Source organism: Mytilus trossulus, chromosome 14 (genome assembly GCF_036588685.1).
Source record: "Mytilus trossulus isolate FHL-02 chromosome 14, PNRI_Mtr1.1.1.hap1, whole genome shotgun sequence".
Taxonomy (NCBI): Eukaryota; Metazoa; Mollusca; class Bivalvia; order Mytilida; family Mytilidae; genus Mytilus; species Mytilus trossulus.
The window spans coordinates 39,808,276-39,827,789 of record NC_086386.1 but is presented as its reverse complement, the minus strand read 5'-3'; the positions used below and the strand labels follow the sequence as shown (position 1 = coordinate 39,827,789).

The following is a 19,514-nucleotide window of genomic DNA, read 5'->3' as shown; positions in this document are numbered from 1 at the left end:
ATTTTTGTGATTTTATTTTATTTTTTTTAAGATCGAAGCTTTTGATTTATGACTCCTCCATTTGTAAAAGTCTAAAAAGCCAATTTAACCCCTCCACATACCATTCGACTGTCTCAGTTTGGGACCTCGCCAGTGCTTGCATTTTTGTTAAATATACTGTTGTTATTTTTGTTTTAAACTAGGAGTTATTTACTTTGACATATGGAATATAAATGTTTTAATCATTGAAGACAGCATGTTGACATTGAGATATTTTTCATTTGTTCGCTTTGAATATGTTTACTGACACTAGTTATCTTCGCTAGCCAAGGATGATTATTAAGTCCTCTCCTGAAAGCCAAGTATTACGATCGTGTCCCCTCCTGAGATATTCAAGAATAACGATCTTGTCCCCTCCTGAGATAGCCAAGGATTACGACCATATCCCCTCCTGAGGTATTCAATGATAACGATCCTGTCCCCTCCTAAGGTACATATATTAAAGGATTACGATCCTGTCTTCTCCTAAGATAGCCAAGGATTACGATCCTGTCCCCTCCTGAGGTATTCAAGGATAAAGATCCTGTCCCCTCCTGGGATAGCCAAGGATTACGATACTATCCCCTCCTGAGGTATTCAATGATTACGATCCTGTCCCCTCCTAAGGTACATGTATTCAAGGATTACGATCCTGTCCCCTCCTGAGGTATTCAAGGATTATGATCCTGTTTCCTTCGTGAGATAGCTAGGGATTACAATCCTGTCCTCTCCTAAGATAGACAAGGATGACGATCCTGTCCCCTCCTGAGATAGCAAAGGATTACAATTCTGTCTCATCCTAAGATAGCCAAAGAATAAGATCCTGTTCCCTCCTGAGATAGCGAAGGATATCAATCCTGTTCCCTCATAAGATAGCCAAGGATTAAGATCTTGTTCCCTCCTGCGATAGCCAAAATAACGATCCTGTCCCCTCTTGAGATAACCAAGGATGACGATCCTGTCTTCTCCTGAGATAGCCAAGGATTACGATCCTGTCCCCTCATAAGATAGCCAAGGATTACGATCCTGTCCCCTCCTAAAATAGCCAAGGATGACGATCCTGTCTTCTCCTGAGATAGCCAAGGATGACGATCCTGTCTTCTCCTGAGATAGCCAAGGATTACGATCCTGTCCCCTCCTAAGATAGCCAAGGATTACGATCCTGTCCCATCCTAAGATAGCCAAGGATTACGATCCTGTCTTCTCCTGAGATAGCCAAGGATTACGATCCTGTCTTCTCCTGAGATAGCCAAGGATGACGATCCTGTCCCCTCATAAGGTATTCAATGATTACGATCCTGTCCCCTCCTGGGATAGCCATGGATTACGATCCTGTCTTCTCCTGAGATAGCCAAGGATTACGATCCTGTCTTCTCCTGAGATAGCCAAGGATGACGATCCTGTCCCCTCCTAAGGTATTCAATGATTACGATCCTGTCCCCTCCTAAGATAACCCAGGATTACGATCCTGTCTTCTCCTGAGATAGCCAAGGATGACGATCCTGTCTTCTCCTGAGATAGCCAAGGATTACGATTCTGTCCCCTCCAAAGGTAATCAATGATTACGATCCTGTCTTCTCCTGAGATAGCCAAGGATGACGATCCTGTCCCCTCCGAAGATAGCCAAGGATGACGATCCTGTCTTCTCCTGAGATAGCCAAGGATTACGATCCTGTCCCTTCCTAAGATAGCCAAGGATTACGATCCTGTCCCCTCATAAGATAGCCAAGGATTACGATCCTGTCCCCTCCTAAGATAGCCAAGGATTACGATCCTGTCTTCTCCTGGGATAGCCAGGAATGACGATCCTGTCTTCTCCTGAGATAGCCAAGGATTACGATCCTGTCCCCTCCTAAGGTATTCAATGATTACGATCCTGTCCCCTCCTAAGATAGCCAAGTATTACGATCCTGTCTTCTCCTGAGATAGCCAAGGATTACGATCCTGTCTTCTCCTGAGATAGCAAGGGATGACGATCCTGTCTTCTCCTGAGATAGCCAAGGATTACGATCCTGTCCCCTCCTAAGATAGCCAAGGATTACAATCATATCCCCTCCTAAGACATGTAAGATAGCCAAGGACTACGATACTGTCCCCTCCTAAGATAACCAAGGACAAGGATAACGATTCTGTCCTCTCCCAAGATAGCCAAGGATTCAGATTCTGTCCCCTCCTGAGGTATTCAAGGATAACGATCCTGTCCCCTCCCGGGATACACAAAGATTACGATATTATCCCCTCCTGAGGTATTCAAGTATTACGATCCTGTCCCCTTCTAAGGTACATGTATTCAAGGATTACGATCCTGTCCTCTCCTGAGATAGCCAAGGATTACGATCCTGTCCCCACCTGAGGTATTCAAGGATTATGATCCTGTCCCCTCCTGTGATAGCCAAGGATTACGATCCTGCCCCCTCCTTAGATAGCTAAGGATTACGATCCTGTCCCCTCCTAAGATAATCAAGGATAACAGTTCTGTCCTGTCCTGAGGTATTCAAGGATTACGATCCTGTCCCCTCCTAAGGTACATGTATTCAAGGATTATGATCCTGTCATTTCCTGAGATAGCCAAGGATTACGATCCTGTCTCCTCCTGAGGTATTCAAGGATAACGATCCTGTCCTCTCCTAAGATAGCCAAGGATTACGATCCTGTCCCCTCCAAAAAAGCCAAGGATTACAATCCTATCCACTCCTAAGATAATCAAAGATAACGATTCTGTCCTCTTCTAAGATAGCCAAAGCTTAAGATTCTGTCCCCTCCTGAGGTATTCAAGGATTACGAGCATGTCCCCTCCTGAGATAGCCAAGGATTACGATCCTGTCCCTTCGTGAGATAGCGAGGGATAACATTCCTGTCCCCCTCCTAAGATAGCCAAGTATTACGATCCTGTCTTCTCCTGAGATAGCCAAGGATTACGATCCTGTCTTCTCCTGAGATAGCCAAGGATGACGATCCGGTGTTCTCCTGAGATAGCCAAGGATTACGATCCTGTCCCCTCCTAAGATAGCCAAGGATTACAATCATATCCCCTCCTAAGACATGTAAGATAGCCAAGGATTACGATACTGTCCCCTCCTAAGATAACCAAGGATAACGATTCTGTCCTCTCCTAAGATAGCCAAGGATTCAGATTCTGTCCCCTCCTGAGGTATTCAAGGATAACGATCCTGTCCCCTCCTGGGATATACAAAGATTACAATATTATCCCCTCCTGAGGTATTCAAGTATTACGATCCTGTCCCCTTCTAAGGTACATGTATTCAAGGATTACGATCCTGTCCTCTCCTGAGATAGCCAAGGATTACGATCCTGTCCCCTCCTGAGGTATTCAAGGATTATGATCCTGTCCCCTCCTGTGATAGCCAAGGATTACGATCCTGCCCCCTCCTTAGATAGCTAAGGATTACGATCCTGTCCCCTCCTAAGATAATCAAGGATAACAGTTCTGTCCTCTCCTGAGGTATTCAAGGATTACGATCCTGTCCCCTCCTAAGGTACATGCATTCAAGGATTATGATCCTGTCATTTCCTGAGATAGCCAAGGATTACGATCCTGTCTCCTCCTGAGGTATTCAAGGATAACGATCCTGTCCTCTCCTAAGATAGCCAAGGATTACGATCCTGTCCCCTCCAAAATAGCCAAGGAATACAATCCTATCCACTCCTAAGTTAATCAAAGATAACGATTCTGTCCTCTTCTAAGATAGCCAAAGCTTAAGATTCTGTCCCCTCCTGAGGTATTCAAGGATTACGAGCATGTCCCCTCCTGAGATAGCCAAGAATTACGATCCTGTCCCTTCGTGAGATAGCGAGGGATAACATTCCTGTCCCCCTCCTAAGATAGCCAAAGATTCCGATCCTGTCCCCTCCTGAAATAGCAAAGGATTACAATTCTGTCCCCTCGTAAGATAGTCAAAGAATACGATCCTGTTCCCTCCTGATATAGCGAAGGATAACAATCCAGTCCCCTCATAAGATAGCCAAGGATTAAGATCATGTTCCCTCCTGCGATAGCCAATGATTACGATCCTGTACCCTCCTGAGATGGCCAAGGAGTACGATTCTGTCCCGTCCTGAGATAGCCAAGGATTACGATCCTGTCCCGTCCTGCGATAGCCAAGGATTACGATCCTGTCCCCTCCTAAGATAGCCAAGGATTACGATCCTGTCCCCTCCTGAGATAGCCAAGGATTCAGATAATACATCCCCTCCTGAGAAAGCCAAGGATTAAGAGCATGTTCCCTCCTGTGATAGCCAAGGATTAAGATCATGTTCCCTCCTGAGATAGCCAAGGATTAAGATCATGTTCCCTCCTGCGATAGCCAAGGATTACGATCCTATCCCCTCCTAAGATAGCCAAGGATTACGACCCGTTCCCCTCCTGAAATTGACAAGGGATACGATCACGACCCTTTTAAGATAGTAAAGGATTACGATCCTGTTCCCGCCTGAGATATAGTCAAGGATTTCGATTCTGTCCTCTCCTACTACCCTGCCCTGTGCTCTCCAACTATCCTGTTCCATCATCTTACTTCGAAGATGGACACAAGTATGTCTTCAGGTGATTTGGATCGTTGGTTTGGTGTCTCGTATAGGTATACCCAACATATATGTTAATTAATATTAAAAATATAATTCAAGAAATTTAAGAAATTCGGAATGTGAATTTTCCTGTAAACGAATAGTTTGAAAACGGGTATAAATTATTCTTATAAATAAACCCAATTTTACAGTATACGTATTCTTTCTGTTTTGAAGTAATACATGTACAAGTAGAGGGGTAGATTTCAACTATTTGTTATATTTTTATTTCGAACAATGCAGAGGGGATTACAGAACGGAAAAAGAAGAACACAGGGCTTAAGATGTATGTATAAAACAAAACAAAAACTATAACACCATTGAAACAATTCTATATGCTTTAACAGAAATATGAATCTAGAATATGGAACCTCTCACGTATGCATTGTGTCATTTTGGTCTCTGTGGACAGTTGTCTCATTGGCAATCATACAACATCTTCTTTTTTTATATTGAATCGATTATATATTCCATTGAGGATGTATTTCGAATATTTACCTCAGCGTGTGTATGTTCGCGTGTAAGTATATTAAAATTATGATACTGCTTCCCGAAACAATGTGTTATACGTGTGGCTGTATAAACTAACAAAAGACGTTTTAAAATCACTTTTATAACTTTATATCGTAGATATTAAAAAGTATAGAGGTACTAACGTATACATGTATAATTTGATAAAACCATGAATAACTTTTGATAAGATAAAAAATACAAGTCCATGTAGATGAATATATAAAAGGATTTAAACAAGATCATTATAGAAAAAAATAAAATCTATCGAATGAAATGATTTGATAAAACTTAAAATATAACATCTCAAGCAGAATAAATGAGAAGGGTTTTTTTTGGCGAACATATTTTTTTATATTGGCTGGCTGATTATTCAAAAAATAATTAATATTTAGACAACTGAAAATGCTCAAGTAAACTTATACAGACATGTAAATGTTAAAAAAAACGGCAGTCTTTATTCAAAAACAAGTAACTTTTTCCTACGCATGATTCCATACAAAATACAAAGTTATCCGTAGAAGTAACAATAAACGTTTAACATAAAGCTGTAAGGCAAGAACAAATGTTCAAAGCAATAGTATCAAGATTGCATAAAAAAACACCAACAACATACCAAAAAATATAGAACCGCTTTTCTTCTTAACTTGGAAAATTTGTAGGCACAAAACAGTAAACCTGAGTTTTTAAAGTTTGATTTATAGTTTGTGATTCTAAATGACAGTTGTTGACGCTGATTTGAATCGAGCGTCAGTAGTGAGTCTTTTGTAGACAACACGCGCGTATGGCGCCAATTTTATGAGCCTTATATATATCCCTGATGAGTTTTTAGGAAAACTTTTGAACCTGTGGCAACTGTATTTCACTGGGGAAATAGCATTCAATCACAGGCACTCGTCTCAAAAAAAAATCCTATATCCCTGTATATATAAAGGTATTGAGGGGGGAATTCTGAGACGAGTGTCTGTGCATTCAATTGCTCCATTAATTACAGATCAGAGCAAGTTAAATGTGTGATGCTTGTACATAGTCATAAATAATTTAGGCACTGATACAGAACTTTTTAAAAGATGATTTATGAAGGTTAAATAAAAAAATAATAATGCTTAGACCTTTTGAGAGGGTACAAAGCAGTTACAGATACATAATCAAACAACTTTACTACGATTGCATAGATGTTCACAACATCAATGAAAGTCATGTGACTGAGCCTCATTTTAGATGTAAGTCATGTGACTGAGTCTCATTTTTAATTTAGGTCATGTATAACGAGTGCCACATTATCCAAGTCTACTGTATTTTCCAACCATGTGTTGACAGTTTGGACACGTGTGTGTAACATCTTTGCAGGCATCAACACAAAATGGAATAAAACAACAAATCCAAAATCTACAAAAAAAAGAAGTAAAATTAGACATTGAATTCACAGGCACTTGTCTCAAAAAAAAAAATTCCTATATACCTTAATATAACACAAGGTACTTAACTAAATTTTTTGAAAAATGACACCCAGTCCCGAATTCACGTTATTTTTTTATTTCTCGGTTGTCAAACCTACTTAAACTTAATATGCCGTAAATCTAAATTGATTTATCTACACAATGGTATATGACACGACTATCATTGTTGTCGGGATCATTGGTAGCAGGCCTCAGAAGTCGGTCAACGGGATGTTTTTTGCATTCGTCTCAATTTTTGGCAACACCCAGCCCGCAGTGATTGAATTATTATGAAAAAATATTAAAATAAAAACTGTTAGCTTCCCTCTGACTATGAATTATTACCTTTATTGTAAATTCTTTACAGATTATGTGAAACAAACCCAAATAACTTTGTTATGAAACACATGTGTACACAACGACACTAATGTAGAGTTATAAATTGACCAAAATTTCCCACATTTATTTTTAGCCAGACGATTGACCAATGAGAAACCAGTATAAAATTACATGCGGACCGGGTGTTGCCAAAAATTGAGACGAATGCAAAAAAACATCCCGTTGACCGACTTCTGAGGCCTGCTACTAATGATCCCGACAACAGTGATAGTCGTGTCATATACCATTGTGTAGATAAATCAATTTAGATTTACGGCATATTAAGTTTAAGTAGGTTTGAAAACCGAGAAATAAAAAAAATGACGTGAATTCGGGACTGGGTGTCATTTTCTAAAAATTTAGTTAAGTACCTTGTGTTATATTAAGGTATATAGGATTTTTTTTTTTGAGACAAGTGCCTGTGATTGAATTTAAGATATTGGATTTTTTTTTAGCACATGAACTTTTAAAATAAAATTCTCAATAATGGTAAACTGTTGAGTAGATGCATATTAAGGTCCTTAAGGACAGCTTCAATGTGTACAATGGTGGGTTCATGTATCTCACAATAAAACAAAGTAAATTTAATTCGTGCCACTGAAAAGCCATTTCAGTATTCATCCGCGGTTGTTACGTGATTTCCCTGGCGCGTTAATTGTTAAGGCATCATTTAAAGGAAGATTCGCTTTGGTCAACCGTGAATACGTCCCATGCCACCGAAAAACTTTTTAAATATTCATCCGCAATTGCAAAGCCATTTTTAGTAGCGGACTAGAAATTTTCACAAAGGGGAAGGAGGGCATTAACTGCCTAAGAGGGCCTGCTACATTCATGCTCCAGTGATTCCCTTAATATTTCAACCAAATTTTTCGCATTAAAGTGAAAGTGGGACCCCCTAAATTGGTCTCTAAATTTCCCTCGCGCATCGATCTATGTTTTGGCTAAGCATTTACATGGGAAGGATAATTTCCCTTGGTCAACCGTAAATACGTGCTCCTCAAGAGATATTTCGATATTCGTCCGCAGTTATAAATGATTCGTTTCTTCAGAGAATATGTCAGCGTAACAAACTGTTATTGAAATAATATTACCATAACATAACAACAATTCATTGTCTTGTAGTATTATGTAATCATAAATTCTTATCATTACATATCATTACAAAGTAAAATAGTATCTAGTATATTATTGATCATTATGTTATAATCAAAGGCGAAGCTGTATGATATTAACCAGTGGTAAAGGGGAAACAACTCAAATTTTTCGATTTGACCGTTCGTACAGTATCTTTAGAGACCTCATAAACCTTAATATTTTTGTAAACCAAAAAAATAACACTTGTGTAGGGGCGTGAGAGAAATTGGGGAATGGTGGTGATTTTTCGATGATAGTTCTCCCCACTTTTGATCCCAAATGTTGTATACCGCAAATTTGAAGAGAAAATTATAGAGGACCAACCACTTACATTTAACTATCAGACTATATATAAAGGAGCTTTTAGTTGATTTAATTTGATTTTGTTTGTAACTTTCAAAATCACCCCTTTACACATCTTGTTAATGAATATTTAAAGTACTGTAAATCAAGAACTACTCAATCAGGTTTGCTTTCAAAATAATCACACTATAACTTGTAAGCTACTTATCTTATACAGTATGTTTGAATTTAATTTTAGACTAATATCCTTAAATCTATTATATATTCCAACAAAAACAACAAAGGAAGTTACATCATAGTCTGCATTAACTTTTTTTTCAACTTTTTTGGATTCGAGTGTCACTGATGAGTCTTTTGTAGACGTAACGCGCGTCTGGCGTATATATAAAATTTAGTCCTGGTATCTATGATGAGTTTATTTACAACCACTGGGTCGATGCCACTGCTGGTGGAGATTCATTTCCCTGAGGGTATATCACAGGCCCAGTATTCAGCACTTTTTGTGCCGACATGAATTATCATTGATATTGTAATATTTATAAATTTACTGTTTACAAACTTTTGATTTTTTTGAAATACTAAGGCTTTTCTACCTCAGGCATGGATTACCTTAGCTGTATTTGGCAACACTTTTAGGAATTTTGGATCTCAATGCTCTTCAACTTCGTAGTTTATTTGGCTTTTTTTATTTACTTTTTGGGGATTCGAGCGTCTTTTGTAGACGAAACGCGCGTCTAGCGTATATATAAATTTAAGTCCTGGTATCTATGATGAGTTTATTATACCTTGGATGCAAAATAAGAATATGCAAAGTATTGGATTAGGAAATAAATTGTTTGATAGAAACATAATTGTCTCCTCCATCCTAAACACTGACAAGAAAATCTTAACAGTGATTTATAATTTAGATATTGTATGATATTACTTCGTTCTCTATTGTGAAAACTTAATAACACAGATTGTACTGAACCTGCATGAAATATTAGCCACTGGACGTTAGGAAACAAGCAATCAGACACAGATAGTGTACGTCGATAATACAAATGGTACTGGTCGGTTGTAAGATGGAAAATGTATGTGGGAAAATATCCCCTAGTGAATTCCGTGCTATATTAGATGCATATTTTTGTTCTATCTCACTACAATGTATAATAAGGGATACTGTATTCATTGATATATAATGACATTTTATATCAGAATCTAGAAAAGTGACACAAGGGATGGCAAATCGGCATAGTATAGATATGGAACTTATTTCAATCCATACGTGCTGTTTTATGACATTGCATACATCATACCTACATGCATAGGCGAAATACCACAATTTATTTCCCCTTTTAGTCTTTGATAAATCACTTCTCAAGAAATCATGTGCAGACTTTATCTTTGTTTCAATATAGAGAGTAAAGTTTCAGCCTGTCCAGTACTATAGACAAAATTTAGACAAAATTCCACATAACTACATATAAATTAATAACCATTACTGGAAAAATTAAACAATCAAATGTTCACCCCCTCTTTCCCTGTGCTATGTTACCTCAAGTTTCCACAATATTTTAAAGAAGCACCAAATAAAAAAAAAACAATGGTGCTTTAAAAAACCAAAGATATAATAGATTAATAAATCAGAAATGCTTTAATTCTATAAAATGTAGGATTAATTTCCTACAACTGTCAAGTTCAAGGTTTTTTTTTACCCTTTTTCGGTGACGAACTATGATTTAGTTAGTGTAACATATACAATTGTGGTTTGTTAACGTTAGTCTGACATTAACTGTAAGGCACTACGATAGAGAGGACACCACGATATATCTTTTAATAAGATCGATGAAATTATGATTGTGTAGACTGTGTATGTAATATGGATTTCCACATTTTTTGTGTCTCCTACGCAAAAACAAAATAAACGATGCATAACTACACTACAGTGTATGATAGTATATAGTATTATGATGTATAAAAATATCAAACTATACATAAGCATTTCAAAATGTGAAACCACTTTATATTATTTTTTTATAAATCATTGGAATACTTGGTGCACTATTACGCATCGCCCAAAACATAAACGTCCTTATGGTTAAATTTCAATCAGCGGTTTTCAGATACTCTGTTAAAATAATAAATTTCACAATTTGAAGCTTCATGTAAGGGACGGTAAAGGAAAATTAAGTATGCACTACAACAGTCCAAATAAAGGCGTTAGTACCAATTTCCCCCTCAAATATATGACCAGTGACGGAGAAAAATCGTTTTCGCACATTCTACGTTTTTTCACCCCTTTAAATCTTCTATTTCCTTTAGTTAGTTAGGTACACTATGCCACATTGGATCTCAACATGAAATTTTGGGCAGTCCTCAATATCATATGTCCCAAACCAATCTGATAATATATCATATACACAACCAGGTAAAAGAATATTTGCGACCTTTGCCACTCCTTGCGAAATGTCAATAGGTCCATTAAAATTTTTTGAACATTAGCCAACCTCGTGAGGAAATTCCCAAATTTACCTTTATATATTCGCACCTGGTTGAATCAAATTGAAAATGAAAAAAATTAATCAAAGAACTTAAAGTATATACAAATTTTAACAGTAGCCTAGCCAGTTTTCTATATTGTTTTATTGGGGGGGAGGGTGCGGAGGGAATGATTGTATCTCACATATTTGATCTAATTCGTTCAGCCTCCTCTTAAGAGAGTTAAAGAAGGGAACCTGTCCAATGCATCCAAAGTATACATATTGCCATAAGTGTCCGAGTAAGATTGAGTGCGCGGTTAGATACAGTTAATAAAGGGCTGCGCTTTAGCGCATGATACGCCCATTGCTCTTTTAACTTGTATGCTTTAAATGAATTTATATGATCAACTGGAAATAGTGTGAGCCCTGTCAAATACCCCCCCCCCCCCCCCAAAAAAAAAAAAATAAATAAATAATAAATAAAAATGCACAAAAAAATTGGCACTATTGAGGTCAATAGATATAAACAATTTATCATAGTTGCTTAAACATTTGTGAAAGTATTAGTTATTGTCCTAAAAATGGAAAATCCCCCCTTCTTTAAGCATAAAAATTCATAACACGGAAATGTAAAATCTGAAATTTATAAAAATTGAAAGGGAGCTTACATCAATAGATATAAACAATTAACCAAAGTTTCATGGACATTGGTGAAAGCCTTTTTGAGTTATTGTCCGAAGTGTTAAAAATCCCCCTTTTTTTATGAATAAAGCCCCATAAATCCAAAACTTAAAATCTGAAATTTATATAAATTGAAATTGAAAAAGAGCTTACATCAATAGATATAAACAATTCACCAAAGTTTCATGGACATTGGTGAAAGCCTTTTTGAGTTATTGTCCGAAGTGTTGAAAATCCCCCCTTTTTTATGAATAAAGCCCCATAAATCCAAAACTTAAAATCTGAAATTAAAAAAAACGAAAGGGATCTTACGTCAATATATATAAACAATTCACTTAAGTTTCATGGAAATTGGTGAAAGTGTTTTTGAGTTATTGTCCGAAGTGTGGACGACGGACGGACGGACAACGGTATACCATAATACGTCCCGTCTAAAAGACGGGCGTATAAAAACCAGCTAGATATCGTCTTAATTTTAAACTTGTATGTAATAAAAATGATAAATTGCGAACGTGTGTTTAAGTTTAGGAAACTCACATAGCAATCCTTTACAAATAAAATGTAATTTAAAAGTAAATATCCGGGTTGACAAAACCACAATTACAGCCGTTTGGTTATGATTGGTACGTAAGCACGATTTCATGACGATCTGTTCTGAGTTCTTACAGTTTAATCCCATTTCCAACTTATCTTCGGTACATTTGTCACACATCAAAGATAAAATACCGAGGGGCATAATGTTTAACGGTCAGTGCGTGTCGGTTCGTCCGGACGTCCGGACGTTTGTTCGTCTGTCCTGCTTCAAGTTCAAGCTTTTGTTCACGGTAGTTTTTGATGAAGTTGATGTCCAATAAACTTGAAACTTAGCATGCACTTAGTACATACATGTATGTCCCCTAAGGTATGATTTTTTTCACTAGTAATGGCCAAATTAGAGTTTTTTCACCGATTTCACGGTCCACTGGATATAGAAAATGATATAGCAAGTGGGGCATCCGTGTACTATAGACACATTCTTGATGTAGGTTGTTTTTCTGCTTTGTATCGATATCATTTAGTCCGTTTCAACTATTTTTTATAGTTTGTCCAAATGTGATACTGTTACGCCAAAGTCCGGGATTAGGGTTTGGCACCAGCAAACACATTTAAACTCGCCACATTCTTACTGTACCCGTCTCAAGTTTGGAGCATGTAGTTCATGAATGCCGTTGGTATCTATCTTTCATAGTATTGCTTACATCATGCACTTCATTTCAACTTGGGAGTATATTTGTAACAATTGCAATAATACCACATCTTCTTGTTTTATATTTCAATATACATGTTTACGCTTTTTTAATTGCATGTTAAAACAAAAAATAAATAAAAACCAAGATAAATAAATAAGTCCACATCAGGCAGACCCAAAAGTTTCATACACTGCCTACATGCATGACCTTATGTTGACCATTGAATGTCAACGCTATATAGCTGAGTAACATGTACATGCTTTAGGTCGCCCATATACCTAAATATATTCTATAAAGGAGGCAATGTACTACATTTCACCGCCACCCCACCCCACCCCCTTTTTAAACACCCTTGTCATATGTAGTAACGGAATTCGATATATTGAGTGAACATCTGCTTTTATCGTGTCGGAATTAATATTCGAATAATATATGTCATTGAATGTTCAGTCACATAGTTTTTTTCTCTATGAATTGAGCATGCTTCAAATATTTGTCACTGGACCTTACGTCAATCAATCTATTTCCTGTTGTTTGTTTGGCATACTTTTCGGTATCGAAATTTATATACGTCCCCCCTTTCTATGCTTACGTGGCCAAATTTAGACTTAGTGTGGTGCATAAAAATGCAGTCATCTGATAAAAAATAAAAAAGACTTCAACCGTAACATTGAGTTTAACTTGAACCTTCGCAGTGTCACTCAGTAAACTTCAATTGACTGTAAGTGTATATCACATCCGACCGGATATTATACAAAAATCTGAAAAGATTGTTTTCATCTACGTCATTTTGTCTCTTGTAGATTGTTGTCACTTTGGCCTACAAAGCCCGATTTTTTTGCTAATATGAGGATATATATATGCACAACTGATTGATAATAAAAGTACAAAATTTAAATCATATATTAGCACGTCTAAATGCATCTTCCCGTCTAAATGAATCTTCCCGTGAAGAGAACGGGAGTGAATCGTAACCGGAGTGGATCATAAGCCTTGGTTAGCAAAGATGGTCTAAATGATTTTCAATAAACTTGTCATCATATGTCTATACTTGAGGCAGTACAGTAGTTGAAACTCCCCTTTCATGACGATCAACATGATCAGTGCATTTTGGATGGGAACATATATAGTTGGAACCCCCTCCCTTTATCCTTGACTAGGACACCCCTCCCGCCGGCCGTTTATAAATGGCTGGATCTGCCCTTGCAGTACAACGGAGCTGCCAATTCAGAATAGCTATTTAGCTAATCATATTGTAGCACAATACAGAATGTAAGAAATATAAAACGAAAATAACGAACGGACAGACGGACATGGTAAATGTCGTATACACTGTAACGCCCATTCATTGTATTATAAATCTGACATACCCAAATATACACATAACTCCAAAAAGAATCCACACCAACATTCCAGTATCATAATTTAAAGCCGTGACTATATCTGCTCTACATGCAGGACATTGCATACGGACTGGAGATTCCCTGAACACCTGATTAACAATCATAGGCTGCTGTACTACAACTGTCTGCGTCTGTGGTTGACCTTGTGGGTAACCTTGCTGAGGTTGTCCTTGAGGATAACCTTGTTGACCTTGTGGGTACATTGGTTGGCCTTGTTGTCCCGGTGGAGGATAACCTTGATAATGAAAATAAGTATATAAAGGAAAGTCATTTGTTGAGTGTGTCTTTACCTGTTTTGTTATTATTTCATTTTGATAGAGTTGAACAATTTCAATTGATATTTTAGTGTGTCTTTCTATGTTGTATATAATATTATACTACTGGTCCAGGTTAGGGTGAAGGTTGAATAAAATTGAGAAAGGAAATAGTGAATATGTCAAAGCGACAACCACCCGACCATAGAGCAAACAACAGCCGAAGGCAACCAACGGGTCCTCAATGCAGCGAGAACTCCCGCACCCGTAAGTGTCCCTCAGCTGGCCCAAGGCTCCGCGTTGAAGGCCGTACTTTAACCTATAATGGATTACTTTTTAAATTGTTATTTGGATGGAGAGTTGTCTCATTGGCACTCACACCACATCTTCCTATATCGATATAATAGTACAGTGATAATGGACGTCATACTAAACTCCGAATTATACACAAGAAACTAAAATTTAAAATCATACAAGACTAACAAAGGTCAGAGGCTCCTGACTTGGGACAGGCGCAAAATTGCGGCGGGGTTAAACATGTTCAAAAGCCTGTTCAAACGTTGAAAACCACTGCTTTTGTTTGCACCTGTTCTTAGTCAGGAACAACAGCGGTTGTTATTAGGTGATGTGGTATGTACGTGCATGTTATCGTTGTTTATATATAATAGATTATACCGTAATTTTTGTCTCGATTGTTTTAAACTATTCATGTTGGGACCCTTTATATATCGCTGTTCAACGATTGTTTTACACTATTCATGTTGGGACCCATTATATATCGCTGTTCAACGATTGTTTTACACTATTCATGTTGGGACCCATTATATATCGCTGTTCAACGATTGTTTTACACTATTCATGTTGGGACCCATTATATATCGCTGTTCAACGATTGTTTTACACTATTCATGTTGGGACCCATTATATATCGCTGTTCAACGATTGTTTTACACTATTCATGTTGGGACCCATTATATATCGCTGTTCAACGATTGTTTTACACTATTCATGTTGGGACCCATTATATATCGCTGTTCAACGATTGTTTTACACTATTCATGTTGGGACCCATTATATATCGCTGTTCAACGATTGTTTTACACTATTCATGTTGGGACCCATTATATATCGCTGTTCAACGATTGTTTTACACTATTCATGTTTGGACCCATTATATATCGCTGTTCAACGATTGTTTTACTATTCATGTTGGGACCCATTATATATCGCTGTTCAGTGTGAGCAAAGGCTCCATGTTGCACAGTGACCAATAATAGTTTTTACAAGTTATGACTTGGACGGAGAGTTGTCTCATTGGCACTCATACCATATCTTCTTATACCAGGTACCTGAATTCGTGTCACAGTCTATTATTACAATACAAAAATACATATAATTTATGTTTTGTCTTTGTTTCAATGATGCAATTGTGTAATCTTACACTTCAGAGTTGGATTAAGGAGCTTAATATATATAATGAATAGATTTTTTACAAGTATCATTCAAACAATGGCTCACTAGGGCCTGAACAGGTATAGTTAACTGGTGGCTTTAACACTGTTAACGTTCTGTATAAAGAAATAAGTATAAATACAAAAGTTACGATTAGTCTGAAAGAATTTAAATCAAAACATAGAATAATATCAAAGTGCGCATCAATCTCTAAAAGATCATAAAAGAAGGTGTGAATGGGTTTGACATAATAGAGAATATTTGGTCGAATCTATAGAAATAAAGAAAAGAGAAAATAGGGCCAACAATTATGAATAGAGAACATAGGCGGACTTAGGGGGGCCAGGGGGGCCCAGGCCTCCCCCTTTTTGGGAAAAAAATTTGGTTGTTTATATAGGGAACCACTGAAGCGTAACTGGAGCGGGCCCCCTCTTACATGTAGGTCAGTCAGTGGGCCCCCACTTATACACATTTCTGGATCCGCCACTGGAGAATGAAGGGGTGCTAAAATACTAAGAGTAGAGAATAATGGGTCGATTAAATTGATTGATTGATTGATTGTTGGTTGCTTATAACGTCCAGTGGCAAATATTTTATGCATATTCAGGACGAGAACAAGTTCACAATAAATACAATAGGTAGGTTGACACGATAGAGGCCATATGGGATGATGGTCGGGGAAATTTGGACTGCCACTGGAAAATGAGGGATCTTGGATAGGGACAGAAATTTTGCCTTGCAACAGGCCACCTACGGACCCCTCAAAAGAGTTGTTGCAAGGGTTCTTAACGTGCAAAAAGCGTGGCACTCTCTTTACACGAGGCATCGGATTTAACGTCCCCCTTCTGACCGGACGTGACTGCAAACTTGATACATCCCGCACAGCCAAACGGACGCCCCACTTCGGCAAGCGTTTTACTGCCGGTCGGGAGAAGACCAAGTGACCATATTTCTATACCCCAGTCACCCTTGGGGAGTGGGGGGGGGGGGTCGATTAAATATAAAGCATAAAAAATAAATGACTTAAAAATGAAAGAGAATGGAAATGAAAGGGGCCCATCCAGATCCTTAATGCAGAATGTATTTCGTATCAATAACAAATACAAAAGGATATTTTTTCTTCTATTTCCGTGCTTCGTAAATTCTGTTCATACCGGCATACTCTTTGTACAACCTTGTGTTTTGTTAATGCTTTATTTTGGTGGATGCTTGCCGATTCAATTTTCAAGTAAAAACTGAATATGATTCGATCGCGGTTACTAGTACTGCTTGACGATTAATATATCAACAGTTTAGTATGGAAAGACTTTTTAATTGTAACCCTCTTTTGACACAAAAAGCAATTAAAGACAATCTTTAAACTAGAGGATACATTCCCTGAAAAAAATATGAAAACAAACACATTTAAAACTTTTCTTTCAACTGTCCCAGGTATGCACATCACGTGACCTGAACAAGGGAGATGCGAAGCTAGAGTGTATTGCCCTCAAGCTGTCGCAATGAAATGTCAAGCAATTATCTCGCAAAGTTGGTATTTTTCATTCATTCATTCACCCATGATCGTATCACAGTAAAATGAGAGGTCATAAAAAATTTTCATCATTTTTTTTCAAAGCTGATCACATCAAGAAAGATTAAAAGTTATTTAAATCAAAGTTGAAAGAAATTAGGGAAAGCATTCTATTTATAAAGAAATGATAGATGTGTGTATCGATTTATGAATTGATAACTTGGTATAAATGTTCGACATGATACCATTTCTCTTGGCATAATGTCAGCTACAGGCTGATTAACTATATGTAAATAACCCGTCCCCGTTATATTTATACTAAAAAACGGGTTGTTTAATTGCACGTAATGTTCTTATAACACATTTTCATTTCTCAATAATGTGCAGATATGAAAACTTGTAACTTTGTAAATATTAACCAACTTCTTGATATGCTACAATAAATATTTCACCTACTAATGGATGTAAGTTCATAGACATCTGTTTCTAGTCAAAGTCTCGACAAATCAGGTCAGATAATTAAGAATAATATGTTTATAAAATTAATTAAATAAATTACCTGGTTGTCCCTGCTGGGGGTACGGTCCCTGTCCTTGCATTGTGAATAGTTAACGCCCTGCACTACAGAAATGTTCAATAAATTAACACACGCTCTGTTGATACACAGGCGGCTAACCTACAGTTAGGGTCTGTTGTTGATAAGTGTTGCACGCACGATAGTTTCTGAAGCTAGTGCGGTAATTTGCTTATTTTAATATTTGATTAAAAACAAATATTTTTTAAATAAATAATTGCGTGTTCATGTATCATAAAGATGGTGTGATTTCACAAATGTCTTTATGAGATAACGAACATTTAAAATATATTTTAATTCATCGATTTAAAATTTTAGATATCAAAACAAATTGGATGTATGATAAAATTCCTCTGTTTTGTTTACTCGTTAAGGCTACTTACACATAACTTTGTTATAATTGATTACGCAATATGTAAAAGAGAATATAAATCTGATTTGAAGCATTTTAATAGATTTAAATTTTCCCTTGCTAGATGCACACGGATACATTTGGTATATATTGCCTCTAACAGGACACGAACGAACTCAAGTTATACATTTCAAAAATGTAATTAAGTTTTAAAATGCTTCTTTTCTAGACGTGACTTATGTGTTGTTTAAAAAGATAGAAAGTTGTTTTTATTTGATAATAAAACAGAAAAAATGAAAACTACAATTATACATAATTATGTCTGAAGCGCTATGCTGGCTTTACTTTCAACAAGAACGCTCTCAAAGCCAAACATTTAAAAGCCAAGAATATGTCAGTCAACCAACTGAAGAGCTTTATGAACAAAACGGACCTAGAATCATTATAGTTTATTCTATTTACGGTCAACTTTGCCTGATGGAGTTAAAACCTTGGTTTCTTTATAATTTCAAAATTATTAGAAGATAATCTAATAAGTTTTGTTGTATCTCGTCCGTTGACTCGTACTTTCTTAATACCCTTCTTGACAGCCATCCTCTCTAGCTATAAGGGTTTCGATCCAGTCTCTTCTTGAAGAGAAAGGGGCTTGGCTAGTTGAGATGCTTAACAGCATATTTTAGCGATCACCAATGGAAGAAGTATCACAACTAATTAGAAGAATACTATATGAGGTTGATTTACTCTCTTCCAGTAATCGATGATGAAATTGGACACTGGAAATTGCACAGGACTAATTATAAAACTTTTGTAACTTTCGTGTGTCTTCCTTGATGTGAATGGAAGCTGCCGGAAAACGCGCATTTCCTAAATTTACTAAATGTAAACACATATCACTGGTGCAGTAAAATTGGTAATTAACATTTATTACTTCGACTTGGTCGATACCTCTGCTAGTTGGCTTACTCTCCAATATTGATAACCACCCCAAGTAGCAACTACTTCGGTTCTGGAATGAAACTACGGATATTGCTTTATTGAAATTGGCTGTTATAATTTATTGCAATCTATACTATTGAACATGAAGACCTCATTTTGGGTGTCGCTTCTCTTCTTTCCACAATTAATTCATCAACACGCCTCTGTGTCCTATAGGTACAGTACAAAGTGCCATTTGTCATCCATTCATATGATTATTCAGATTGAGTTATTTTTGGAGAAAAACGAGAAAAAA

General features: G+C 37.0%; 1 protein-coding gene across 1 annotated transcript; it reads right to left on the bottom strand.

Annotated features, from left to right (window-relative positions):
• Window positions 1-5,236: 5,236 nt before the first annotated feature.
• Window positions 5,237-18,104, bottom strand: LOC134696077 (LITAF domain-containing protein-like). Its single transcript, XM_063557665.1, has 3 exons — window positions 17,917-18,104; window positions 14,109-14,376; window positions 5,237-6,501 (listed from the first exon to the last, which is right to left on the bottom strand). The coding sequence occupies exons 1-3, from the start codon at window positions 17,954-17,956 to the stop codon at window positions 6,393-6,395; spliced, it is 417 nt and encodes a 138-aa protein (XP_063413735.1). The 5' UTR covers window positions 17,957-18,104; the 3' UTR covers window positions 5,237-6,392.
• Window positions 18,105-19,514: the final 1,410 nt, after the last annotated feature.

Bases quoted from the DNA above. Each gene is read 5' to 3' on its own strand.
- LOC134696077 (XM_063557665.1), bottom strand. From the start codon at position 17,956: ATGCAAGGACAGGGACCGTACCCCCAGCAGGGACAACCAG. The intron at 14,377-17,916 runs GTAATTTATTTA...TTCATTATCAAG, and splicing joins CCCCCAGCAGGGACAACCAG to GTTATCCTCCACCGGGACAA. The intron at 6,502-14,108 runs GTATGTCAGATT...TTTTTTTTGTAG, and splicing joins GGAGTTATGTGTATATTTGG to ATTTTGGATTTGTTGTTTTA.